Here is a 27,680-nt window from a genome sequence, read left to right on the forward strand (position 1 = left end):
AGGACTTTCTATCTGGCAGCAGGAAGAGGAGATCAAGGAGGAGCTCCAAATTGCAGAGGCGGTCAGACTTTATAAAGATGCTATCCTAAGACAACAGGCTCGTGAAAGGTATGAGATATCAACCCAGATCACCTTGGGGCTGGGGGAGGAAGAGCCAGACTTAGGAGCTACTAGAGGGGCGACTTTTGGCGAAGAAATTCCAGGAGACCAGGAGCAAAAAATACGATCCCCTGGGATCCCAGATTCCAATAGAGGCCAGAGGCCCTCTGTTGGTCAAATGTTGCCACACAGGAGGAAAAAGCCAAAAATCCCCCCCCCCACCGTTACCTGGGAAATTTAATGGAGACTCTAAGGAGCTTGGGCATTTCTTGGCCCTGATGTGTAACCACATGGAGGACTGGGGGGAGGACTATTTGTCTGATGCAGCTCGAGTGAGGGGCATGACTCAAATTTTGGGTGGAATGGCAGCCAACTGGTTTGTGACCCTACACAATGAGAACTCTCCACTACTGAGAAATTATGACCATTTCATGGCCGCCCTAAGAATGAGATTTGAGGACCCTTTGGTTGAGCAGAAAGCCAGGATCCAGATGAAATCCATCAAGCAGGAGAGAAGACCAGTGGTTGAATATAACCAAGAGTTTTGTGAGCTGGTGACCCACATGAGAGGGTGGTCGGAAGTGGCCCTATTGGATTATTACAAGGATGGCCTAAATGGAGACGTATATGCACTGTGCTGGGCGCGAGCATCCCCCGCTACCCTGTATGGTTGGTTTACCCTGGCAGCGGAGATGGAGATTGAGTTGGCTAAGGACTACAACCTAGGCGGCCGTACCTGGAAGCAAACCCCATCCCAGCCCCAAAAAGGGCCTCTGAAGGGCCCTGCTGCAGAGGTAGGTGGGAAGCAGAAATCCAAGGCATGTTTCAGATTCGGAAAGGAAGGCCATAGAGTAGCTGACTGTGTGGTCAAGTTGGTCCTGAAGATGACCCCTGGTGGTGGCAAAGGAACTGTGAAGCCAGCAGCCAAGACTCGAGAGTCGCAAAAAGGGGAGCGGATGTCATCAACACCGCTCCTCCCACCGAGGAAGAACTGGGAACTCTGACCAGTTCTGATGACAGCGAGCCCACATCCGATGCCGGATGAAGATCTCCTGGTGAGTTGGAAAGGGCCCCCCCCTGACTATCCCAGTTAAACTGCATGTCCCATCCTTGGGAACACAGGGGGAAATGCTAGCCCTCTTAGATTCAGGATGTACCAAGTGTGTCATCAGCCCCGAGGTGGTGGAGAAAATGGAACTTAAATTAAAAACTCTAAGTAGGCCCATAGCCTTTTGCCAGTTAGATGGTCAGTGGCAGGGGGAGGCCCTGCCCATTTTATTACGGAACCAATAGAGATTATCATAGGAGACCACCGAGAAACCCTGAACTTTATTGTGACATGGGGCTGGACCAGCCTGTTCTGCTGGGACTGTCTTGGTTCTGGAAGTGGAACCCACAAATAAATTGGAAAATGGGGGTACTACGATTCCGCTCCAAGTCGCAGAGGGGGGAAAAAGTTTGCAAAGGAGAGGCACCTATATTCACTGAACTACTGGGATCAGTGACAGACCAGCTGGAGGGGGAGGAAAAAATTCCCAAGGAGTACTGGGACCTCCGGGAGGTCTTTAGTGAGAAGGCCTCTGATGTGCTACACCCTCATAGGTCTACGGACTGTGGTATTGAAATCTTTCCGGAGCTAAAGCTCTGAAACCGAAAGCTTACCCCATGACACAGAAAGAATTAGGAGAATTGCGGAACTTTATTGACAAAAATTTGGAGCGAGGATTTATTCAACCAGCCAGGCCTCGGGTAACGGCTCCGGTGATGTTCCGGGAAAAGAAGGACGGATCCTTTCGTCTGACAGTTGACTATAGAAACCTGAACGCGGTGTGTGTAGAAAATGTGTATCCTATGCCACTTATGAAGGATATGCTGGCCCATTTGTCAAAAGGGAAGTTTTCACCAAATTGGACTTACGAGAGGCATACTGCAGAGTATGCATTAAGGAAGGAGACAAGTGGAAAACTGCTTTCAATTGTCTCCTGGGCTGTTTTCAACTTTGAGTGCTCCCGTTTGGACTACAAGGAGCCCCTGCGGTGTTCATGCAATTGATAAATGAAGTGCTCCATGAACACCTGTTTAACTGGGTCCTAGTTTATCTTAATGACAACCTTATCTACACAGAGACCATGGATGAACATGTGAAACTAGTAAGAGCAGTACTCTAAAAACTGTTGGCTGCAGAACTATATGCGAAGCTGTCTAAATGTGAATTTCATCAAACTAAAATTGACTATTTGGGATACCGTATATCCCCTGAGAGATTGGAAATGGATCCAGGGGAGGTCCGAGCTGTGCTAGAATGGGCACCCTAAAAACCTAAACCGTCCTTGCTGCTAAATAGTCGATGGAGTGCCAAGCGGCATTTGAAAAACTGAAATGGCTGTTTGCAGCCGAACCAGTCCTTGAGCACCCTGACATGGAGATCCCTTTTGTGGTTCAAGCAGATGGCGGTGAGGGCCGTCCTGCTCCAAACCAACACTGAAGGGAAGTTGCAGCCTTGCGCGTATACATCTCAGAAACTGACTGAAACTGAGAGGAGGTGGGCTATCTGGGAAAAGAAAGTGTTCGCAGTTCACTGGGCGCTTTTAACTTGGAGACAGTTCTTAGAAGGAGCTAAACATCCTTTTGAGGTCTGGACTGATCACAAGAACTTAGAGGCCCTGAAAGCACCCAGGATTTTGTCGCCAAAACAAGCTCAATGGGCCCAATACTTTAACCATTTTAACTTCTTGCATTACATTCTGGGAGGGGAAAACTTCCTGGCAGATACTCTTTCTCGATTGCCTCAGTATAATAGTGCTCACACAGACATGGCTCGGCCAATCATCCCGGTGTAGCAACTTGCAGACCCGGCATTGACCTGGACCCAATCAAAGACTGATGCATCACTGCCAGATGACCTCACCAAGTTGTTGAAGGAGGCCTTAAATACAGATGACTGGTTTTTAGCCCATTAACATGAATGTACTCTCTGTGATGATCTGGCCTGGGTGGGGGCTAAGTTGTATGTCCCAGCGAGTGCAAGGGAGACCATACTTCAGAGTATGCATTAAGGAAGGAGACAAGTGGAAAACTGCTTTCAATTGTCTCCTGGGCTGTTTTCAACTTTGAGTGCTCCCGTTTGGACTACAAGGAGCCCCTGCGGTGTTCATGCAATTGATAAATGAAGTGCTCCATGAACACCTGTTTAACTGGGTCCTAGTTTATCTTAATGACAACCTTATCTACACAGAGACCATGGATGAACATGTGAAACTAGTAAGAGCAGTACTCTAAAAACTGTTGGCTGCAGAACTATATGCGAAGCTGTCTAAATGTGAATTTCATCAAACTAAAATTGACTATTTGGGATACCGTATATCCCCTGAGAGATTGGAAATGGATCCAGGGGAGGTCCGAGCTGTGCTAGAATGGGCACCCTAAAAACCTAAACCGTCCTTGCTGCTAAATAGTCGATGGAGTGCCAAGCGGCATTTGAAAAACTGAAATGGCTGTTTGCAGCCGAACCAGTCCTTGAGCACCCTGACATGGAGATCCCTTTTGTGGTTCAAGCAGATGGCGGTGAGGGCCGTCCTGCTCCAAACCAACACTGAAGGGAAGTTGCAGCCTTGCGCGTATACATCTCAGAAACTGACTGAAACTGAGAGGAGGTGGGCTATCTGGGAAAAGAAAGTGTTCGCAGTTCACTGGGCGCTTTTAACTTGGAGACAGTTCTTAGAAGGAGCTAAACATCCTTTTGAGGTCTGGACTGATCACAAGAACTTAGAGGCCCTGAAAGCACCCAGGATTTTGTCGCCAAAACAAGCTCAATGGGCCCAATACTTTAACCATTTTAACTTCTTGCATTACATTCTGGGAGGGGAAAACTTCCTGGCAGATACTCTTTCTCGATTGCCTCAGTATAATAGTGCTCACACAGACATGGCTCGGCCAATCATCCCGGTGTAGCAACTTGCAGACCCGGCATTGACCTGGACCCAATCAAAGACTGATGCATCACTGCCAGATGACCTCACCAAGTTGTTGAAGGAGGCCTTAAATACAGATGACTGGTTTTTAGCCCATTAACATGAATGTACTCTCTGTGATGATCTGGCCTGGGTGGGGGCTAAGTTGTATGTCCCAGCGAGTGCAAGGGAGACCATACTTCAGCATTGCTATGACGCCAAGATGGCTGGGCATTTTGGATTTGTAAAAACCTTGCACCTCCTGAAAAGACTGTTTTGGTGGCCAGATCTTAAGAAGGACATTGGGCCTTACATATCAAGCTGTCCTGTGTGTGCAGCAGCTAAAAGTCTGCCAGGTAAACCCCCAGGATTGCTACAAACGGTTGCCCACCCTAGAGCCCCAGGGAAAGAGATATCCATGGACTTTATAGTAGAATTGCCCAAAAGTGGAGAAATACAGTAATATGGGTGGTCACCCACTTGTTCTCCAAACAAGTGCATTTCATCCCGTGTTCAAAAATACCCTCAGCAAAAGCCCTGGCCAAGCTGTTTGTCCAATACATCTACAGGCTACATGGAGTTCCTGAGCAAATAATCTTGGATCGGGGGTTTCAGTTCACTTCCCAGTTCTGGAAGGAATTTTTATGACTCTTAGGCTCCGCCCAGGGATTAAGCTCCGCCCACCATCCTCAGACTAATGGATCTTGTGAGAGATCGAATTCTGTGCTGGAGCAATATTTGAGGTGTTACATTAATTATCAACAAGATAATTGGGTGGACCTACTACCCCTTGCAGAGGTGGCCTACAATAACTCTATACATAGCAGCACCGGTTTCACTCTATTCAAAGTGGCTTCTGGTCAAGATTTTGTTCCAATCCCAGAGCTGCCTGAAGATAAACCATCTATTCCATCGTTGGCTGACTGGATAGTACAATTACAAAGCACCTGGAAAATGATTTGCAAAGCTTTAGATGATGCACATCGAGTACATAAGAAACAAGTGGATAAGAAAAGAGGGCAAACAGCCCAGATAATAATTAATGGTAATTTAACAGAAGCCTTTAAGATTGCGAAAGGAATAAGACAGGGATGTCCTTTATCACCATTGTTTATTCTAACTCTGGAGCCACTATTGGATAAAATACGAGAATCAAAGGAGACAGAGGGAATTAAAGTTAGACAACATGAATATAAAGTGAGAGCCTTTGCAGATGACTTGGTGATTACTCTAACAAATCCTATAAATTCAAGTGTATCTCTGTTGGAAATAATTGATCGATATGGAAAGGTTTCAGGGTTTAAGGTAAATCAGAATAAAACAAAAGTGATAATAAAAAATATGATCAGACAACAGAAAGAAAAATTAGAGGAAATAACAGGATTTGAAATTGTAAAAAAAGTTAAATATTTAGGGGTTTATATTACCCCATCAAATGTGAAATTGTACAAGAATAATTTTGAGGTGTTATGGCAAAAAGTTCAGAAGGAGTTGACTGTTTGGAAAAAATTGCAGTTATCGCTGCTGGGGAGAATAGCTGCTATTAAAATGAATGTTTTACCTAGATTTTTATTCCTGTTTCAGATGATACCAATAATTAAGAAAGATAAAAATTTGGAGGAATGGCAGACTGGAATTAATAAATTTATATGGGAAGGTAAAAAAGCGAGGCTTAAAATGAAAATAATTCAAGACTCACGGGAAAGGGGAGGCTTAAAAATGCCCAATTTTAAATTATATTATGAAGCAGCTGCTCTCTCTGCAATAAGTGATTGGTTTAATCTAACGGAGGAAAGAATCCTGAATATAGAAGGTTATGATTTACTATATGGATGGCATGCATATTTAATTTATGACAAAAAAGTGGATAAGGCTTTTAAAAATCATGTGTTAAGAACTGCTCTCTTGCGTGTCTGGAAAAAATATTCTTACAAACTAAATTATAAGGTTCCTATCTGGGCAAGTCCCAGACATACAATAGAGAATATAAATATAGAACAGAAACAGGAAATGATTACATATAAAGATCTTTTGTATACTGAAAGAGGTAGTTTGCAATTAAAATCTCTGCATGTATTAAAAGAAGAAGAGAAAAATTATACTTGGTTTCAATATGGGCAATTACGTGCTAGATGGAAAGAAGATCAGAAAATTGGTATAGTCCAGAATGAGGAAAATTTGGTAAAGCAAATTAGAAACCAGTCTCAGAAGCATATAAAGAGATTGTATAATGTGTTACTTGAAACTCTGAAAGGGATTTGGTAAAGGACTGTATGGTAAAGTGGGCACAAAATTTTCAGGAGCCAATATTATTGGAAACCTGGGAAAAAATTTGAGTTAGAAATGTTAAATTTACGCAAGCACAGAACTTAAGGGAAAATTTTTATAAAATGTTTTATAGGTGGCACTTAGATCCTAAGAAATTATCATGTATGTATCCAGATATGCAAGCGAAATGTTGGAGATGTAATTGTGATGATGCAACATATTTTCATATTTGGTGGAACTTGTAAGAAGATTAAGGCTTTTTGGATAAGAATTTGGTGGATTATACAAAATGTTTTGAAAAAGAAGATAAAGTTCCTACCCCAATTTTTTTACTGGGAATTATCACAGACTGTACAGTAATTGAGACTAAATTGATTTTAAATTTAATAAAGCAAATTAGAAATCAGACCCAGGAGCATATAAAGAGATTGTATAATGTGTTGCTTGAAATAGATTCGGAAAAGGATTTGGTAAAGGATTGTATGATAAAATGGGCACAGAATATTCAGGAACCAATAATGTTGGAAACATGGGAGAAAATTTGGGTTAGAAATGTTAAGTTTACACAAGCACAGAATTTAAGGAAAATTTTTATAAGATGTTTTATAGATGGCATTTAGATCCCAAAAAATTATCATGTATGTATCCTAATATCCAAGCGAAATGTTGGAGGTGTGATTGTGATGATGCTACATATTTTCATATTTGGTGGACTTGCAAGAAAATTAAGGTCTTTTGGATAAGAATTTGGTGGATTATTCAAAATGTACTGAAGAAGAAGATAAAGTTCCTGCCACAATTTTTCCTTTTGGGAATTATAATGGATTGTACAGGGATTGAGACTAAACTGATTTTGAACTTAATAACAGCAGCAAGACTGTTGATTGGACAATACTGGAAGAAGAAGAGATACCTACAATAGAAGAATGGATATTGAAAGTTATTAACTTGGCTGAGATGGCTAAAATCTCAGCCTTTTGAAAGACAATACGCAGGAAAGATATTTAATTGAATGGAAAAATGGATTGATTATCTACAAAACAGATATCAGATTAAGAAATATCAGATTGCCTTTGAATAATTAGAAAGTTATTTTATGTAATGGGGAGGGGGTTGGGAGACGAAAAGCTTTGGATGTGGTTATTTGGATTGGACTTTACCTTGTGATTGACCGGGAAGCCGGGGTGGGGAGGAGGGGATGTTTTGTTTTTGTTTTTTTTTGGGAGGGAGGGGGAAAAAAGGGGGAAAATGTTTTTGTTTTTTTTAAAACTCTTTCAATAAAAAAAAAAAAAAAAAAAAAAGAAGATTAAGGCTTTTTGGATAAGAATTTGGTGGATTATACAAAATGTTTTGAAAAAGAAGATAAAGTTCCTACCCCAATTTTTTTACTGGGAATTATCACAGACTGTACAGTAATTGAGACTAAATTGATTTTAAATTTAGTAACAGCGGCAAGACTACTGATAGGACAGTATTGGAAGAAAAAAGAACTACCTACAACAGAAGAATGAAATTGAAAGTTGCTAATTTGGCTGAGATGGCAAAAATCTCAGCCTTTTTGAAAGACAATACACAAGAAAGATACTTAAATGAATGGGAAAAATAGATTGACTATCTCCAAAACAGATATCAGACTAAGAGTTATCCGACTGCCTTTGAATGATTAGGATGTATTATTTCTGATTGCTATGGGGGAGGTTAGGATTTCAGTTAGTATAACTGAGTTAGGAGGGAAAACTTTTAGCATATGCTTGTTTTATTTTTAAACTATACCTTGTGTTTGTTCTGGGAAGTCAGGGGGAGGGAGGGAGGGGGGTTTTGAAGGACGGGGGTAGAGGGGGGAAAGGGGAAGGGGGGGTAAGTATTTTTTTTTTGTAAAAACTTTTTCAATAAAAAAAAAGAAAAGAAAAGAGCTCCGGAGAAAAAGTTCCAAGTGGGAAGCAAAGTTTTCCTCTCAACCAAATATTTACAAACGACTCAGAAATCAAAGAAACTTGGACTTAAATATGTTGGTCCTTTCCCCATTGTGAGGGTGATCAATCCAGTTACCATTCAACTGGAGCTACCAAAAACTTTGCGAAGAATTCACCCTGTTTTTCATGTTAGTTTAGTGAAACCTGAACACGCATCCTCTATTAGATCCTTAGTTACTAGTCCTCCAGTGCCAATTCTTACTGAAGGAGAACAACATTTTGAAGTTAAAGAGATTCTAGACTCTAGAAAACACAGGGTTAAAGTCCAATATCTAGTGGCCTGGAGGCATTTCCCTTTGTCCCAAGCTGAATGGGTGAACAAGGAGGATGTGCGGGCCCTCAGAAAACTAACATAATTCTATGAGAAGTATCTTGGCAAACCTTAACTGATCTCTTTTTTCTTTCTAGGACTAATGTCCTTTCGGCAGGAGGGCCGAATGTCAGCCTCTGCATGCTACTTTAATTATTTTATTACTTAGTTAATTGTTTTACTGCTTAGTTAATTGTTATATTGTTTTCTTTAGTGTTAAGTATTGGGAATGGAGTAATGTGCCTTTAAAGCTGCTTTGGCTTCCATAATGGGGGAGAACAGTTTTATTCAAAGTCCAAGAGTGGGTTTATGCCAACGAACTCTGCATACCAGACAAGCGGAAGCCACCGGAAGAAGAACGCCACATGAAGCCTAAGGAGAAATAAATTGGACTAGACTGTTTGACCTCTGGAGGGAGGAGGGATTTAAGAGGGATATGTATGTGTAAGTCACTCCTACTATTCAGATCTTGCTTTTCTTTCGTGCCATCAGTTCATGCTTAGTAAAAGATACCTTTCTCTGCAATACATGGAGTTGGGGTTTTTCTTTGAGTTTTGAAAGGAAGCACGCGTGACATTCCCCCTCTTCCTGGAAAATATAACGGGGAGTCAAAGGAACTTGGATGTTTCTTAGCTCAAGTGTGGAATCACATGGAGGATTGGGGAGAGGATTTTCTATCTCATGCGGCCCATGTGAGGTGCATGACCAGAGTTCTGGAAGGGGTGGCAGCAGATTGGTTTGTGACCCTTCATAGTGAGGACTCCCCATTACTAAGAGATTATGACCAATTCATGGTAGCCCTAAGAGCGAGATTTGAGGATCCTCTGGCTGAGCGGAAAGCAAGGATCTAGATGAAATACATCAAACAGGGGAGAAGGCCAGTAGCCAAATACAACCAAGAATTTCATGAGCTGGTGCCCCACATGAGAGGGTGGTCAAGGTTGCTTTGTTGGAGAACTACAAAGATGGCCTGAATGAAGATGTATATACGCTTTGTCGAGTGCACGAGAGACCCCCTACTCTGCACAGTTGGTATACCCTGGCAGTGGAGATGGAGATCGATCTGGCCACAGACTGCATCCCAGGCAATCAAACCTGGAAGCAGGCCCCTCTCCAGCCCTATAAAGGAGCACCAGAAGGCCCTGGAATCACTGCCAGTGGGAAGCAGAGATCTACGGCTTGTTTCAGATATGGAAAGGAAAGCCATTGGGCAGCTGACTGTGTGGTCAAGCCGGGCCCAAAGACAACTCCTGATGGTGGAAAAGGAGCTGTGAAGCTGCTTGCCAAGGCTCAGGAGGTCACTAAAAAGGGAGCTGACGTCGTTGAGGTCGCTCCTCCCACCAAGTAGGAGTTGGGAACTCCAACTAGCTCTGATGACAGTGGATCCAGGTCCAATTCCGATGAGGATCTTTTGGTGAGTTGGAAAAGGGGACCTCTGACCATCCCAGTGAAATTGCATGTCCCTTCTACTGGAGCCCAAGGGGAGATGCTGGCTTTGTTGGACTCGTGGTGTACCAGGTGTGTTATCAGCCCCGAAGTGGTGGAGAAAATGGGACTCAGACTAAAAGCTCTAAGTCGACCCATAGCCTTTTGCCAGCTAGATGGGTCAGTGGCAGGGGAAGGGCCAGCCCATTTTATAACTGAACCAATAGAAATGGTTGTGGGAGATCACTGAGAAAAACTGAATTTTATCGTGACACCGGGGATGGACCAACCTGTCTTGTTGGGATTGTCCTGGCTCCAGAAATGGAACCCGCAAATAAACTGAAGAATGGGTGCATTACGGTTTCGCTCCAACCCACGCAAGGTAGAGAAGGGAGCTGCCAAGAGAGAGGAAGCCGTGCCAACCGAAGTATTGGCGATAGTAATAGAACCACTTGCATGGGGAGGAAAGAATTCCCAAGGATTATTGGGACCTTCGGGAGGTATTTAGTGAAAAGGCCTCTGATGTGTTGTCCCCTCATAGGCCCATAGAAATTCTTCCAGGGTTAAAGCTGCCTAAACCAAAATCCTACTCCATGATGCAGAAAGAATTGGGGGAGTTGCGGAATTTTGTTGATAAAAACCTGGAACGAGGATTTATTCAACCAACCAGGCCACGAGTAGCTGCTCCGGTGATGTTCCAGGAGAAGAAAAATGGGTCCTTTTGCCTAGTGGTTGACTAAACAAATTTAAATGCTGTGTGTGTAGAAAATGTGTATCCTATGCCACTTATGAAGGATATGTTGGCCCCTTTGTCAAAGGGGAAGTTTTTCACCAAACTGGACTTGCGAGAGGCTTACTATAGAGTGCACATTAAGGAAGGAGACAAGTGGAAAACTGCTTTCAATTGTCCCCTGGGCTGTTTCCAATTTCAAGTGCTCCCGTTTGGACTACAAGGAGCCCCTGCAGTGTTCATGCAATTTATAAACTAAGTACTCCATGAACACCTGTTCAACAGGGTCCAAGTTTATCTTGATGACATCTTTATCTACACGGAGACCATGGACGAACATGTAAAACTAGTGAGAGTGGTTCTCAAAAAACAGTTGGCTGCAGAACTATATGCGAAACTGTCTAAATGCAAATTTCATCAAACCAAAATTGACTACTTGAGATACCGTATATCTCCAGAAGGGCTGGAGATGGATCCAGGGAAGGTCCGCACAGTGTCGAATGGGCACTTCCATGCACTCGCAAGCAGTTGCAGAGTTTTTGGGTTTGCCAATTTTATCACCAATTCATTCCTTCTTTTGCAAAGATTGCCCTACCAATCACAAATTTCATGAGCTGGTGCCCCACATGAGAGGGTGGTCAAGGTTGCTTTGTTGGAGAACTACAAAGATGGCCTGAATGAAGATGTATATACGCTTTGTCGAGTGCACGAGAGACCCCTACTCTGCACAGTTGGTATACCCTGGCAGTGGAGATGGAGATCGATCTGGCCACAGACTGCATCCCAGGCAATCAAACCTGGAAGCAGGCCCCTCTCCAGCCCTATAAAGGAGCACCAGAAGGCCCTGGAATCACTGCCAGTGGGAAGCAGAGATCTACGGCTTGTTTCAGATATGGAAAGGAAAGCCATTGGGCAGCTGACTGTGTGGTCAAGCCGGGCCCAAAGACAACTCCTGATGGTGGAAAAGGAGCTGTGAAGCTGCTTGCCAAGGCTCAGGAGGTCACTAAAAAGGGAGCTGACGTCGTTGAGGTCGCTCCTCCCACCAAGTAGGAGTTGGGAACTCCAACTAGCTCTGATGACAGTGGATCCAGGTCCAATTCCGATGAGGATCTTTTGGTGAGTTGGAAAAGGGGACCTCTGACCATCCCAGTGAAATTGCATGTCCCTTCTACTGGAGCCCAAGGGGAGATGCTGGCTTTGTTGGACTCGTGGTGTACCAGGTGTGTTATCAGCCCCGAAGTGGTGGAAAATGGGACTCAGACTAAAAGCTCTAAGTCGACCCATAGCCTTTTGCCAGCTAGATGGGTCAGTGGCAGGGAAGGGCCAGCCCATTTTATAACTGAACCAATAGAAATGGTTGTGGGAGATCACTGAGAAAACTGAATTTTATCGTGACACCGGGGATGGACCAACCTGTCTTGTTGGGATTGTCCTGGCTCCAGAAATGGAACCCGCAAATAAACTGAAGAATGGGTGCATTACGGTTTCGCTCCAACCCACGCAAGGTAGAGAAGGGAGCTGCCAAGAGAGAGGAAGCCGTGCCAACCGAAGTATTGGCGATAGTAATAGAACCACTTGCATGGGGAGGAAAGAATTCCCAAGGATTATTGGGACCTTCGGGAGGTATTTAGTGAAAAGGCCTCTGATGTGTTGTCCCCTCATAGGCCCATAGAAATTCTTCCAGGGTTAAAGCTGCCTAAACCAAAATCCTACTCCATGATGCAGAAAGAATTGGGGGAGTTGCGGAATTTTGTTGATAAAAACCTGGAGCAGTTTATTCAACCAACCAGGCCACAGTAGCTGCTCGGTGATGTTCCAGGAGAAGAAAAATGGGTCCTTTTGCCTAGTGGTTGACTAAACAAATTTAAATGCTGTGTGTGTAGAAAATGTATCCTATGCCACTTATGAAGGATATGTTGGCCCCTTTGTCAAAGGGGAAGTTTTTCACCAAACTGGACTTGCGAGAGGCTTACTATAGAGTGCACATTAAGGAAGGAGACAAGTGGAAAACTGCTTTCAATTGTCCCCTGGGCTGTTTCCAATTTCAAGTGCTCCCGTTTGGACTACAAGGAGCCCCTGCAGTGTTCATGCAATTTATAAACTAAGTACTCCATGAACACCTGTTCAACAGGGTCCAAGTTTATCTTGATGACATCTTTATCTACACGGAGACCATGGACGAACATGTAAAACTAGTGAGAGTGGTTCTCAAAAAACAGTTGGCTGCAGAACTATATGCGAAACTGTCTAAATGCAAATTTCATCAAACCAAAATTGACTACTTGAGATACCGTATATCTCCAGAAGGGCTGGAGATGGATCCAGGGAAGGTCCGCACAGTGTCGGAATGGGCACTTCCATGCACTCGCAAGCAGTTGCAGAGTTTTTTTGGGTTTGCCAATTTTTATCACCAATTCATTCCTTCTTTTGCGAAGATTGCCCTACCAATCACAAATCTCTTGAAAATGAAAGGGGATTGGAAGCCAAAACCGTCCCTACCTCTAGAATGGTCAATGGAATGCCAAGCGGCATTTGAAAAGCTGAAACGGCTGTTTGCTTACAAACCGGTCCTAAAGCACCCTGACATGGAGGCCCCAATTTTGGTTCAAGCAGACGCCAGTGACATTGCAGTGGGGGCAGTCCTGCTCCAAACAAATACCAAAGGAAAGTTGCAACCTTCTGCGTATACTTCCCGGAAACTGACGGATACTGAAAGGTGGTGGGCTATTTGGGAGAAAAAAGCATTTGCTGTTCGCTGGGCTCTTCTAATGTGGAGACAGTTTCTGGAAGGAGCTAAACATCCGTTTGAAGTATGGACTGATCACAAGAATTTGGAAGCCTTGAAAATGGCCAGGAAACTGTCACCAAAACAAGCCTGGTGGGCCCAATACTTTAACCATTTTAACTTCTCCTTCCATTACATCCCAGGAGAAAAGAATTTCCTAGCAGATGCTCTTTCATGTTTACCACAATATAATAGTGCCTGCACGGATGTAGTCTGCCCTATTATTCCGGTGCAACAACTTGCAGCCCCAGCAATTATCCGGGGCCAACTAAAAACTGATGTGTCTTTGCCAGATGACCTAACTGAGTTGTTGAAGGAGGCATTAAAAACAGATAACTGGTTTCCAGCCCATTCAAATGAATGTACCCTCCGCGATGGCCTGGCATGGGTGGGGGCTAAATTGTATGTCCCTGCTAGCATAAGGGAGACCATACTACAGTGTTGCCATGATGCCAAGATGGCTGGACATTTTGGGTTTGTAAAAATCCTACATCTATTGAAAAGACAGTTCTGGTGGCCGGGTCTGAAGAAAGACATTGAATTTTACATAGCAAGCTGTTCAGTGTGTGCAGCAGCTAAGAAACCACCAGGAAAACCACCAGGACTATTGCAAATTGTTGCCTGCCCTGGAGCCCCATGGAGAGAAATATCTATGGACTTTATAGTGGAATTGCCCGAAAGTGGAAGAAATACGGTGTAATTTGGGTAGTAACCGACTTATTCTCCAAACAAGTGCATTTCATCCCATGTTGTAAAATACCCTCAGCTAAAATGTTAGCTAAATAACTTGTCCAACACATCTACAGACTACATGGGGTCCCTGAACGCATAATCTCGGAACGGGGGGTCCAGTTTACTTCCCAATTCTGGAAGGAGTTTTTATGACTACTAGGCTCCACCTAGGGGCTAAGCTCCGCCCACCATGCTCAAACTAATGGGGCTTGTGAGAGATCCAATTTGGTTCTGGAACAATATTTGAGATGTTACATTAATTATCAACAAGATAACTGGGCGGACCTGCTACCTTTTGCTGAGGTGGCTTATAATAATTCTATACATAGCAGCACTGGATTCACTCCTTTCAAGATTGCTTCTGGGCAAAACTTTATTCCAATCCCAGAACTACCTGAAGAGAAACCATCTATTCTATCTCTGGCTGACTGGATCGAACAGGTACAAAGCACCTGGAAGATAACTCGCATGGCACTAGATGAAGCCCATCAATCGCATAAGAACCAGGTGGATAAGAAAAGAGCTCCGGCCAAGAATTTCCAAGTGAGAGATAAAGTTTTTCTATCTACCAAATATTTGCAAATGACTCAAAAATCGAAAAAACTGGGCCCAAAATATGTTGGTCCTTTCCCCATTGTGCGGGTGATAAATCCAGTTACCGTACAATTAGAATTACACAAACCCTTGCAAAGAATTCACCCTGTATTCCATGTTAGCTTACTGTACCTTAACACACATCCCCTCTTAGATCGATAGCTACTCCTCCTCCAGTGCCAATTCTCATTGAAGGGGAACAGCATTTTGAAGTTAAAGAGATTCTAGATTCCAGAAAACACAGGGGTAAAGTCCAATACCTAGTGGCTTGGAAACATTTCCCTTTGTCCCAAGCAGAATGGATGAATAAAAATGATGTTCTGGCCCCAAAGAAACTGGCATTGTTCTATGAGAAATATCCTTATAAACCTTGACTAACCTCTCTTTTCTGTCTAGGACTAACATCCTTTCTGCAGGAAGGCCGAATGTCAGCCTCCGCATACTGCTTTTCTTGTTTAATTGCTCAGCTAATTGTTTTATTGCTATCTTTAGTGCTAGGCATTGGAAAGGAGTAATGTATCTTTAATTATGGGCCAACTGCTTCAGCTGCCATGGCGGGGGGAGGAGATTAAGGCAGAAACAAAACTTTAGTGCTAGGCATTGGAAAGGAGGTTAAGGCAGAAACGAAACTTATGAATTCAAATTATAACAAGCCAACAGTTTGTGCATAGCAGAGAAATGAAACCATCTGAAGATGACCTCCATGTGATGCCTAAGGGAGAAGTGGATTGGACACAACTGTCTGACCTTTGGAAGGAGGAGGGATTTATGTGGGAACATGTATGTGTAAGACACACCTATTATTCAGAACTTGCTTTACTTCGTTGCAATCAGTTCATTCTCAGTAAAAGATACCTTTCTCTACAAACAATGGAGTTGGGGTTATTCTTTCTTGAGTTTTGAAAGGAGGCACGCCTGACACATACAAAATTCACATAATTTTAGTTGCATTTTATTGAATCTCAACTTCCTTCCTTTTTATAAAGCCTGAATCAGGAAACTCAGATATGCCTGAACCTTTTTTAAATCTATATTTATGTGATAGTTTCATACTTGTCCTTATTCAATCTGTTTTGTTATAACATCCATCATCTTAGCAATACATGCATCTTTTTAAAAAAAAAATTATTTATTTGTCACAACAGTATATATAAGAATAAGCATGAAATAACTATACGAATTGGATACAATCAAAGGGAACATTAGGACAGGAATGGTAGGCACACTTATGCTCTTATGCACGCCCCTTACAGACCTCTTAGGAATGGGGTGAGGTCAATAGTAGATAGTCTTTGGTTAAAGCTTTGGGGATTTTGGGAACAGACTACAGAGTCAGGTAGTGCATTTCAGGCATTAACAACTCTGTTACTGAAGTCATATTTTCTGCAATCAAGATCGAAACGGTTCACTTTAAGCTTAAATCTATTGTGTGCTCGTGTATTGTTGCGATTGAAGCTGAAGTAGTCTTCAACAGGAAGGACATTGTAACAGATGATTCTATGAGTTAAACTCAAGTCATGTCGAAGGTGGCGGAGTTCTAAATTTTCTAAACCCAGGATTTCAAGTCTAGGTATTTTGTTGTAATCAAAGGAGTGGAGAACTCTTCTTGTAAAATATTTCTGGACACGCTCAATTGTATTTATGTCAGAAATGAGGTGTGGATTCCAGACAAGGAAGCTGTATTCAAGAATTGGTCTAGCAAATATTTTATATGCTCTGGTTTGTAGTGTAGTGTTTCTGGAGAAGAAGCTATGCAACATTAAGTTTACAACTCTTAAAGCCTTTTTTGCGATGTAGTTGCAGTGGGCTTTGGCACTTAGATCATTTGATATGAAAACTCCAAGGTCTTTAACGGGGTGAGGGTCATCAACAAAGTAATGTCCATCAAACCTGTATTTAGTGTTCTGATTCTTTTTTCCAATGTGTATCATCACTTAATATATAATACATAAACTTATATACATAATACATAAAACTTAATACATAAATCTATTTCATTGCCTTGCTCCCTATTTTCAGCTGGAGACTAGGACTACAACAGTCTTCTTCTGAAGCCATTCAATAGCCCAGCTACAACTTGCAGCACAGTTGTACCTTAAATGTCTACATAACTCACATGCCAGCACTCATGAAGATTCTAGTCTTGGTAACATTCATATGCAGGAAGCTGCAATTAAAAAGCTATGGGTACAGAATACTTGTACTTAACACTAAACTTCGCTATGGTTACCACTTCACATGAGAGCAGCTTGCCATGGCTGTTTATATTTATTTTTTAAAATGATACTACAGGAGGAAAAAATAATAATAAAACTGTAATCAGACTAATACAATATAGGAGTGCAAGTTCTAACACTCCTCTTCCTTACCCAGCTAGGCAAGCACGCTCTCTCTTTCACTCCCAAAAATATAAATTTCTAGGTTCTATCATATCGCAAGATCTAAAATGGACAGCTAACATCAAAAACATCATCAAAAAAGGACAACAAAGAATGTTCTTTTTGCGCCAACTCAGAAAGCTCAAACTGCCCAAGGAGCTGCTGATCCAGTTCTACAGAGGAATTATTGAGTCTGTCATTTACACCTCTATAACTGTCTGGTTCGGTTCTGCAACCCAACAAGAAAGACACAGGCTTCAGAGGATAATTAGAACTGCAGAAAAAATAATTGCTCCCAACCTACCTTCCATTGAGGACCTGTGTACTGCACGAATCAAGAAGAGGGCCGTGAAAATATTTACAGATCCCTCACATCCTGGACATAAACTGTTTCAACTCCTAGCCTCAAAACGACGCTATAGAGCACTGCATACCAGAACAACTAGACACAAGAACAGTTTTTTCCTGAAGGCCATCACTCTACTAAACAAATAATTCCCTCAACACTGTCAAACTATTTACTAAATCTGCACTACTATTAATCTTCTCATCGTTCCCATCACCAATCTCTTTCCATTTATAACTGTATGACTGTAACTTTGTTGCTGGTAATCCTTATGATTTATATTGATGTATTAACCATTATTTGTGTTGTAAATGTTGTACCTTGATGAAGGTATCTTTTCTTTTATGTACACTGAGAGCATATGTTTTATTATTTATTTATTTATTTATTTATTTTGTCACAACAATATATGTAGGTATCATACAAAAGATTATATAGTATATAAACACTTATATGAGTAAATATAAGGAGGTATAAGCATATATACATAGAGGAAGAAGAAAAGAAAAACAATAGGACAGGAACGGTAGGCACGTTTGTGCGCTTATGCACGCCCCTTATGCACCAAGACAAATTCCTTGTGTGTCCAATCACACTTGGCCAATAAAAAATTCTAATTCTATTCTATTCTATTCTATTCTATTCTATTCTATTCTATTCTATTCTATTCTATTCTATTCTATTCTATTCTATATGATTTCTAAAATAATACACATGATTAATGTCACCAGGCCACCATTTAAGAGGATGCATAAAAACAGAAAAAGGGAAGGAAGAAAAGTCAACGTTTTCCCCAACTTTCAATTATTCTATCAGACCAAGAGCTATTAATATTAGTCCAAGATGCCTCAATTATGGCAGGGCAGCTGGTAAAAGTAAATGATCCCCATAACCCTGCCTTTTTTTCACATATAAATGTACTTCCCCTGAGAAATCTAGTCACTTAAAGCCTACTGACTGAAAGGCAATATATGTGAAAGGAGGTGGTTACTATAACTTTTTATATTCACCAGGAAAAGCTTAAGTCACCCCAAGGACTACACTATTCGGGGAAATGTAAATGGCAGAGTGTTTCAAGTATGAATGGATACCATCTGTAGAAGTAATGATCAATAATTTGCACCCAACAATTAGATATATAATTGATTATTGTACAATAAAGCACAATTCTCTTACTTCAGCTTCCATTGAGCAACGGTGGATAAATGAAAGAATAATAAGTAAGGAATATGGAAAGTAGAAATATTTAAAAATTAATTAATAAAAAATGGATATAGAAGCAGAAGAATAAAAGCACAACCATTGCTTCCCCTATTAATGTAACACACAATTAATTAGAATACTTATTCACACAAAGTGATTCAAGCAATTAATAGAGGAATGAAGTTCATGGGTAAGTTAATAAATAAAAAAATATGTTTCATTAGATGTCAACTGCTATTATCAAAGGACTTCAAAGCTTTGTTCTTGCTCAAACATTTTCTACAAATAAATAAACAAATAGGAAAATCTGATATAGGCTCTAAATCCTATCTGCACTATATATCTCCACCAGTCTGGCTTCCTTTTCAAATACTATAGTGCAGATAGGATATGCTATAAAGCTTTGCTTTTGACTAAGCAATCTGCCTTTCATACAGCTTGGTAATGGAATCTGATGCATGGATGTAATTGATAACATTCACACAATAATACCATATCATCACATATATTTCATCATTCCTCCTACCGCCACCCCCATTCAATCCCATGTGGACATCTATGTTTTCCTAACAGAAGGAACACCTGGAGATTTCCAGGTCCTAGTTTCTTCAACTAAAATCCTGTCCTCAGTAATTTGATTTACATTTTTTATCAGCCCCAACCAAAATATCAACATATCATCATTCTACAATTAAGCATCTTTATTTTTGATTGATCAGACCAAGTTTGACTGTCAAGTTTGCTATTGCTAAAGGCTTAAATAAGGATGAAAAAACATAAATAATACAGATTTGATAAAGTGAGAGAATCAGCCTCAAGAAGTCAATTCTCTCTTAAAGTAATTTGGGGTTACTTCTGAATACTCCTGGTGACAAGTAAGCCCAAAACCATTTGTTTGTTTATTTGTTTGTTTGTTTATGTCCTGCCTTTATTATTTTTACAAATAATTCAAAGTGGCAAAAAACATCCAACACACCTTTCTCCATTTATTTTTCCCACAATAACATCCCTCTGAAGTGAGTTGGGCTGACCAGTAGCGGGATTAGAACACATGGTCTTCACTTTCTAGTTCAGTGCCTTAATCACTAGACCAAACCGATTATCTCTAACTATTATGTATAATTGTTTTCCCTTTAATTATTACGTATAATTGTTACGTATAATTACGTATAACTGTTACATATCTTAACAATTAAGATACATCATAAAAGCAGGAAGCAATATCAAATAGTCTGGAATGAGGTAAAAAAAGAGGTCATCGTTATAGAAAACAATTCTTTCCATCCAATAAGTCCAGGTTCAAACCTTAACATTTCCAAAAATGGATAGAGAAAGCTTAATTCTAAAAACCTAGAGCACCTGCCAGTCAAAACAACTAAAATAGACTGATTAAAATGGGTTGCCTTTGCAAAAGATGTTTTCCTATTTTCTGCTCTGGATTGGAACAATGGCAGAAATTTGGGCTGACTACCAAACCCAGAATGAAAATCCTAGATGTATGCATCTAGATATCATGCATGTATTTACATGTTAGTTTGTATCATATATACAACATATTATATATGCTTCTCCTCAAACAACACTTCCATTATGTGTTGAGAAATTTAATAGCACAGAGACAGGACTAAAAGACAAACATTAGGGGCTATACTTCCTATATTCCTAAGAAATTGAAATCCTATCCAGGCAGGAACAAAGCTACTACAGATTACTATGATATCCAGGGTTTAAGAGACAGATATTTAATTGGGCTGAAACAGCTCTACTTTTCCATTTATCATCCTATTGCTCATATTAGCCATCTTAGAAATATTATTTTTCAGTAGTCATTCTTTCCTTCCTCTTCCAATATGTTTCTTTCTTCCTTAGAAGATCCTCCTCAATGACCACAATCTCAAAACATAGTGGAAATCTAATTAGTGGTAAGGTAAACACCTTGGTCTATTGAAGTCTTCACATGTTGCAGCATATCACTTGCAAGCCAGTTCCTATTCCACTTCATGACCAGATATATATCTGAAATAACATATTTGCCCTACTTCTCTCTCTGATAAGAGATTTGCTGTTGCACACACAACAGCAATCCCCTTCCCTCTCTCTTTCTATCTGGGAAAACAACTGAGCACCAGAAGGAAAATTATTCTATAACTTTTTACAATTGCTCCAAATCGTTGTTTAACCTAAATTCTGAAACAGAACTGTGATCTTAATCCAAAGAAAAATATTTGAGAGAGGGTGGAATGTAGTGAAGAAAAAAGCAGGAAAACAAAGGGGAGGGCACTCTTTGTGGTTCAATTAAATTAAACGGTTCAATTAAAACTTATAACATTCTGCCAGTTTTATGTAGGAAGGAATGGAAGGGTGGGGAAGGAAATGCTGACAACTGGCAACTTATTAATCATTGCAATCAACACAAAAATCCTGTTTGATGAAGCTACAGTCATGGTACAGAAGATATACAGCCAAAATTACCCCAGGCAAAAGCAAATGTACATTTTCTGCTCCAGCTTGTACTATATTAAATTTGCATTGAATGATTAATCATCAGGGGATATATTCTTCAAGTTACACAGCTTGACTATTCTATTTACAGAATTGCCAACAGGAAGGCCTCCTATTGGCCTTTTCATCTAGTTTCTGTTAATTATTCATTAGGGATAACACTCTTGATGATACTTGTTACAGCATTTGATCACGGAAAAGAAATAAGATTTAAGGAGCATGAGAACTCTTAGCACTCAAAGCAAAGACAAAAGATAATAGAGTAGATATTAAATGCATTCATATAAAAAAATAAAGCTAGAGTCTATAAAAGATAAAAATCATAAACTGGTGATATTAATTAAATCACACAAAATTTTAAGCCATTAGGACTGAATTCACATATCATACTAAATTTAAAACAAATATGGCCATTTACACTGCTATAAATCCCAGTGAATCCCACTGAATCAATCAATCAATCAATCAATCAATCAATCAATCAAATAAAAGTAAATTGTTAACCAGATCACTAGGTATTCAGCCATTGAGTATTCTTAATTCTATAAACCTGACATTCATCTCTGAGACTGTCAGGATAATTTGTGATTTCATTAAAAAAGTAAATTGCTGACATAGTTAATAACTAGCAGAAAAGATACTGCTCATCTTTGGGTAAGAATATGAACGGTATGATACAAAATGTATTTTGGAATTAACAATAAGTTTCTATATTTATTAGATTATTTAAATCTATTGATATATTCAATGGCCTTAGGCCATTATAAAACTGATGAATTAAAGAAAAAAGTTTATCAAATGATACTTATATTAAAATATTATTTCAAAATGGACTACTTGCAAATAATTAAATATTATTTATTAAGTGTTAAGACATAATAAATATAAAAACATTAGAGGATTCTGGGGGACCAGCAAGCTCATCTAATACAGCTTTCTGTGTCACAAGTGATCAATTCCAAATAAGAGAAAAAATCAAAACTGCTCTTTGATTTCCTACATGGATTTTTTTAAAAAAATACCATACGTCTATCATTATTAATCTTTTATGAATTTGAAATCATTTAAATTGATGAACATCATCACACATGACAGTATTGAATGCATAGCTTATCTCTCTACTGCATAAGTATGTACATTCTTTCATATTGATTCTTTCATACTGATTATTGATTCTCCAGGTTTTCCATCATCATTAGTAACATCATTATTGTTATCATCGTTTTCAAAATCACATGCATTGATTCAATACTAAAGACTTACAATACAAGTACACGTGATGCATTTGTTCCCGTCAGGATGAAATTCCTCACCTTCAGAGAAATGTCTACCTTCAAGTGTGCAACCTGGGAAAAAACAAATATTTTATACATTTATGTAAAATAAGTAATGGCCGTCGCCAGGAGCTTTTTATCAGATTTGCCTGATACGCCAGTTGCGTCCCTTTCTAGACCGGGTTTCCCTCTGCACGATCACTCATGCCCTTGTTACATCCCGCTTGGACTACTGCAATGCTCTCTACATGGGGTTCCCCTTGAAGGGCACCCGGAAGCTCCAACTGGTCCAGAATGCAGCTGCGCGAGTGATAGAGGGAGCACCTCGTGGCTCCCATGTGACACCTCTCCTGTGCGGTCTGCACTTGTCTTCCGGGTACAATTCAAAGTGTTGGTCACCACCTTTAAAGTGCTCCATGGCATAGGACCGGGTTACTTACGGGATCGCCTACTGCCACCAGTAGCCTCCCATCGACCGGTGCGCTCCCACAGGGAGGGCCTCCTCCAGGTGCCGTCAGCCAAACAATGTCGGCTGGCGACCTCCAGGGGAGGGCCTTCTCTGTGGGGGCTCCTGCCCTCTGGAATGAGCTGCCTCCGGGGTTTCGTCAACTGCCCGACCTCTGGACCTTTCACCGCGAACTAAAGACACTTTTGTTCCATCGCGCAGGGTTAGCTTAAATGTAGTTTTAAATGGGGTTTTAAAATGAGGTTTTTAATCTTATTTCAATTTTTAGGCCATTTATTGAATCAGTTTTTTATATTGTTTTTTAACTTGTATTATATGCATTTTTATTGGCTGTGAACCGCCCTGAGTCCTTCGGGAGAAGGGCGGTATACAAATCGAATAAATAAAATAAAAGAGAAGAAAAAGAAAGAAAGAAAGAAAGAAAGAAAGAAAGAAAGAAAGAAAGAAAGAAAGAAAGAAAGAAAGAATTGCACATATGCAGAGATGTATTTATTTATTTATTTATTTATTAAACTTATATACCGCACCATCTCCCATAGGACTCAGGGCGGTTCACAGGCATATTAAAACAATATAGAACAATATAATAAATAAACATTTAAAACCCAGATTAAAACTAAATATTATCAAAGCCTGATCACTAAAACAATAAGAACCAATAAAACCCCCATTAAAATTTGGTTAAAACATTTTGTTCTTAGGCTAGTCCCGCACGCTGAAATAATAAAGTCTTCAGTTCACGTCTGAAGGTCCAGAGGTCAGGGAGTTGTCGTAATCCTGGAGGAAGCTCATTCCACAGGGCTGGTGCCGCCACAGAGAAGGCCCTCCCCCTGGGGGTCGCCAACCTACATTGTTTGGTCGACGGCACCCTGAGGAGGGCCACTCTGTGGGAGCGCACAGGTCGTTGGGAGGCAATCGGTGGCAGAAGGCGGTCTCGAAGGTATCCCGGTCCTAAGCCATGGAGCGCTTTAAAGATGGTAACCAAAACCTTGAATTGCACCCGGAAGACTACCGGTAGCCAGTGCAGGCCGCGCAGGATAGGTGTTTGTGTGTAATGTGTGTGTAAACACATGTAATGTGTTGTGTGTGTTTCTCACTGGAAAAAGTTATCAACTAATTAAAATAGGCAATACTGGGATAGATCGACTGATATTCTAAATGCAATGCCACATCAGGTGCTTGGTGACAATCACACAAAATATTTTTCACAAACCAATGGATGAGAAGAGTACTATGCCTGCTATTTTTGAGGTGGTGAGCACTGAGGCAATATGTAATGTGAATTTTTAAACCAAAGCTTGTGCAAGAAATTCATTCAGCCACAATACTTATTTTGCTCTCCAAAGAAAGCAACTGGATAGAGGTTTTGGTAATTTCCCACAAAAGAAGAGATATTATTTTCTCTCAGAAATCAATTAATGCAGCATCTTTGGTTTTGTCAATCCATTTCAAGAGGGCTGTTAACAGTCAGAAGACTATAAAGATGAGAAAGGGTTTGTAGAGTGAATATAGGCAAATGATATGGAAGATAGGAAAGCATCATGCTGCAACAACACAAACAGCATTAGCAAAATCAAGGTAGCAAGGGAATGACATTGGGAGAGGTGGGTCCTTTCCACATGAAAGGACAACAGAAATGAAGAGAAGGACATGGAATAGGTCCAAAGATATCAATTTTTCTCCAGCACGAGTCTTTTTCATTGTTTGGTCACACACAAAAAGACTAAATTATACAGACACCATGGTACCAGAACAGAGTAAAGACAATGGTTACGGGGGTGAAAAATGGTAATTTAAAAAGTCTGAAGTGCAACAAGAAATACAAGCAAAATTAGTCTTGGACAAACAAATATATCTATACATCTTAAATATTAAAAGCAAAAAATCAACTTTCCTGTTCTTCAGACGTACAAGCTAATCTTTTTCATTTCTTACCTGGACATAGGGGGCAACATATCCCTGGTTCCTTGTAAGGATTTCTACAATGAACAATACATTGAATCCCAGACTCTGTTATCACTCCTTCCTGCAAAATAATATAAGAAGGTCCAATTATTATCCAGAAAAAATCAAAAGTATATCAACATCTACAAAAAAATTGTTCATCCATACCTTTCACGTTCTTATCTGCATTTTATCAACATCATGCAGACAGATATTTGACAGAAGATATGTAAGATTTAATGGATTTAAAAAATAAAACATAGGAAGCCTGTAGATCTCCATATAATTTTACCTGAATAGTCAGGAAATTCATTTTTTGTGCCCCTCTCCAAATCACATTTTCTTTCTAGGCAGTTAATTTAATATTATATGAGCAGTCCTCAATGTATGATCACAATTCAGCCCAAAATTTATGAAACATTAGTTAAGTGAGTTTTGTCTCACTTTACGACCTTTCTTACTACAGTTGTTAAGTCATATGACAAAGCAGCAGATCATTATAAGAATCAGGACCTCTACAGTTATTCAGTATCTGGTTATGGATGTAAAATATGGTGAAGCTTTTTTTGGGGGTAACAGTATACTATAGCATCAAAAATTAATCCAACAATCTCCCCAAAAACTACATGAACCTGCTAGATAAGCAGCAGGAAACTAATAAAGCTGTTAATGAAAATGGTTTTCACTCTCATCAACAATGTGTAGGGTACAGGACATGTGAAAAGAATCAGCCACTCTGCTTTGATACTAACAGATCTGATAAAAACATTCCTCCATTCTAACTGATTGGAGAAAGAAAAGCTTATGAAAAGAGAGATAAAGATATGTAGAATAGAAGCCTCTTATCTCTGATGCTCCTCAGATAAGAGTCTATTAAATGATCGCTTCCTGCAGTTCTTATTCCAGAAGTCAGCATGTTGATAAACATGAAGGGGATTTTCTCTGGTACTAGTTGGCATTCTCTAATGGATAGATATGGCTTCCTAAATGGGGGGGGGAGCAGAGATTTTTTTTTAAAGGTCCAGCTTTCTAAATGGAAAATGCCCATTTCTGCTTTGAGATAGTACCAGAAAGGCTCCAGACAATAAATGCTGAAACTGCAGAATTTTATAGCAATGTGCAAAGAACAAAGGCACATATCAGTGTCTTCTACCCTTTTCACTTCTGAGGTAATTCTTTGATATTCTGATGTCACTGAGGAATGTTTTGCCAACAAATAGTAGTATTGGATCATATTGGCTAGGATTATAGAAAAGATATATAAGGTGCACTATCATGATTTGTGCGTGTTGCCTTAGATATTGTGTTAAATTTAATCTTTTATGACAGTCAACATTTACTTAAAAGTATATGTAATTTTCCTTTTTTTTTTTTCCTTACTCAAGTTATTCCATGCCTTGCTCTTCAGGATAAATATATTCTATGCAGAACTCTAAATATAAGATTGCAAGATTGAATATATTCTGATAAACAGAAAAGTTCAGGTCTTCTTTTTCCATTAGAAGTTGGAAGGTCTGATTGAACTTTTTTTTAGTCCCACAAGCTTCTTGAATGCCTTTCGTATCTCCCGCTAATTTCCCTTGACCATTAGTAACTAAGATTCTTGTAGAGTACTTAATCTTGCAGTAAATCTTTAGACTCATTTGAACTGTCTGGTTCTCCTGATTTTCCTTACTTGGGCTGAGAGAGGATGAGTGACTTTATGTCACTCATCCTCTCTCAGCCCAGCCCATCTCACAACATTAATAATAATAATAATAACAACAACAACGAGTTGGAAGGGACCTTGAAGGTCTTCTAGTCCAACTAGCCCAGGTAGGAAACCTTACACCACTTCAGACAAATGATTATCCAACATCTTCTTAAAAATTTCAGTGTTGGAGCATTCACAACTTCTGGAGGCAAGTTGTTCCACTCATTAATTGTTCTGACTATCAGGAAATTTCTCCTTACTTCTAAGTTGCTTCTCTCCTTGATTAGTTTCCACCCATTGTTTCTTGTTCTACCCTCAGGTGCTTTGGAGAACAGCCCAACTCCCTCTTCTTGGTGGCAACCCCTGAGATATTGGAACATTGCTATCATGTCTCCCCTAGTCCTTCTTTTTACTAAACTAGACATACCCAGTTCCTGCAACCGTTCTTCATGTTTTAGCCTCCAGTCCCCTAATCATCCTTGTTGTTTTTCTCTGCACTCATTCTAAAGTCTCAACATCTTTTTTACATTGTGGCAACCAAAACTGAATGCAATATTCCAAGGGTGGACTTACCAAGGCATTATAAAATGGTATTAACACTTCAAGTGATCTTGATTCTATCCCTCTGTTTATGCAGCCCAGAACTGTGTTGGCATTTTTGGCAGCTGCTGCACACTGCTGGCTCATATCTAAATGGTTGTCCACTAGGACTTCAAGATCCCTCTCACAGTTACTACTATTGAGCAAGGTACTACATATAAGGTACCTGTGCATTTTGTGTTTTTTGCCTAAATGTAGAACCTTACTTTTTTCACTGTTGAATTTCATTTGTTACATAGCGCCCATTGTTCAAGTCTGTCAAGATCCTTCTGTATCTTGAGCCTATCTTCTGGAGTGTTGCTAGCTTGGTGTCATCTGCAAAGTTGATGAGTTCCCCATCTATCCCCTTTTCCAAGTCATTGATGAAGATGTTGAAGAGTACTGGGCCTAAAACAGAGCCTTGGGGTA

General features: G+C 40.2%; 1 protein-coding gene across 12 annotated transcripts in view; it reads right to left on the reverse strand.

Moving 5' to 3' along the window:
- BMPER (BMP binding endothelial regulator) overlaps positions 1-27,680 on the reverse strand; it is a 589,367-nt gene that overhangs the window by 427,516 nt on the left and 134,171 nt on the right. For all 12 annotated transcript variants that reach the window (XR_009155017.1, XM_058182126.1, XM_058182117.1 and 9 more), the window contains 2 exons: positions 24,971-25,061; positions 22,559-22,641 (listed from right to left, as the gene is read on the reverse strand). Coding sequence is in view for 11 of the 12 variants with exons in the window: in XM_058182126.1 (XP_058038109.1) it covers positions 22,559-22,641; positions 24,971-25,061 (174 nt within the window). In the remaining variant the exon portion in view is untranslated. The remainder of the gene's footprint in view (positions 1-22,558; positions 22,642-24,970; positions 25,062-27,680) is intronic.

Source organism: Ahaetulla prasina, chromosome 4 (genome assembly GCF_028640845.1).
Source record: "Ahaetulla prasina isolate Xishuangbanna chromosome 4, ASM2864084v1, whole genome shotgun sequence".
NCBI lineage: Eukaryota > Metazoa > Chordata > Lepidosauria > Squamata > Colubridae > Ahaetulla > Ahaetulla prasina.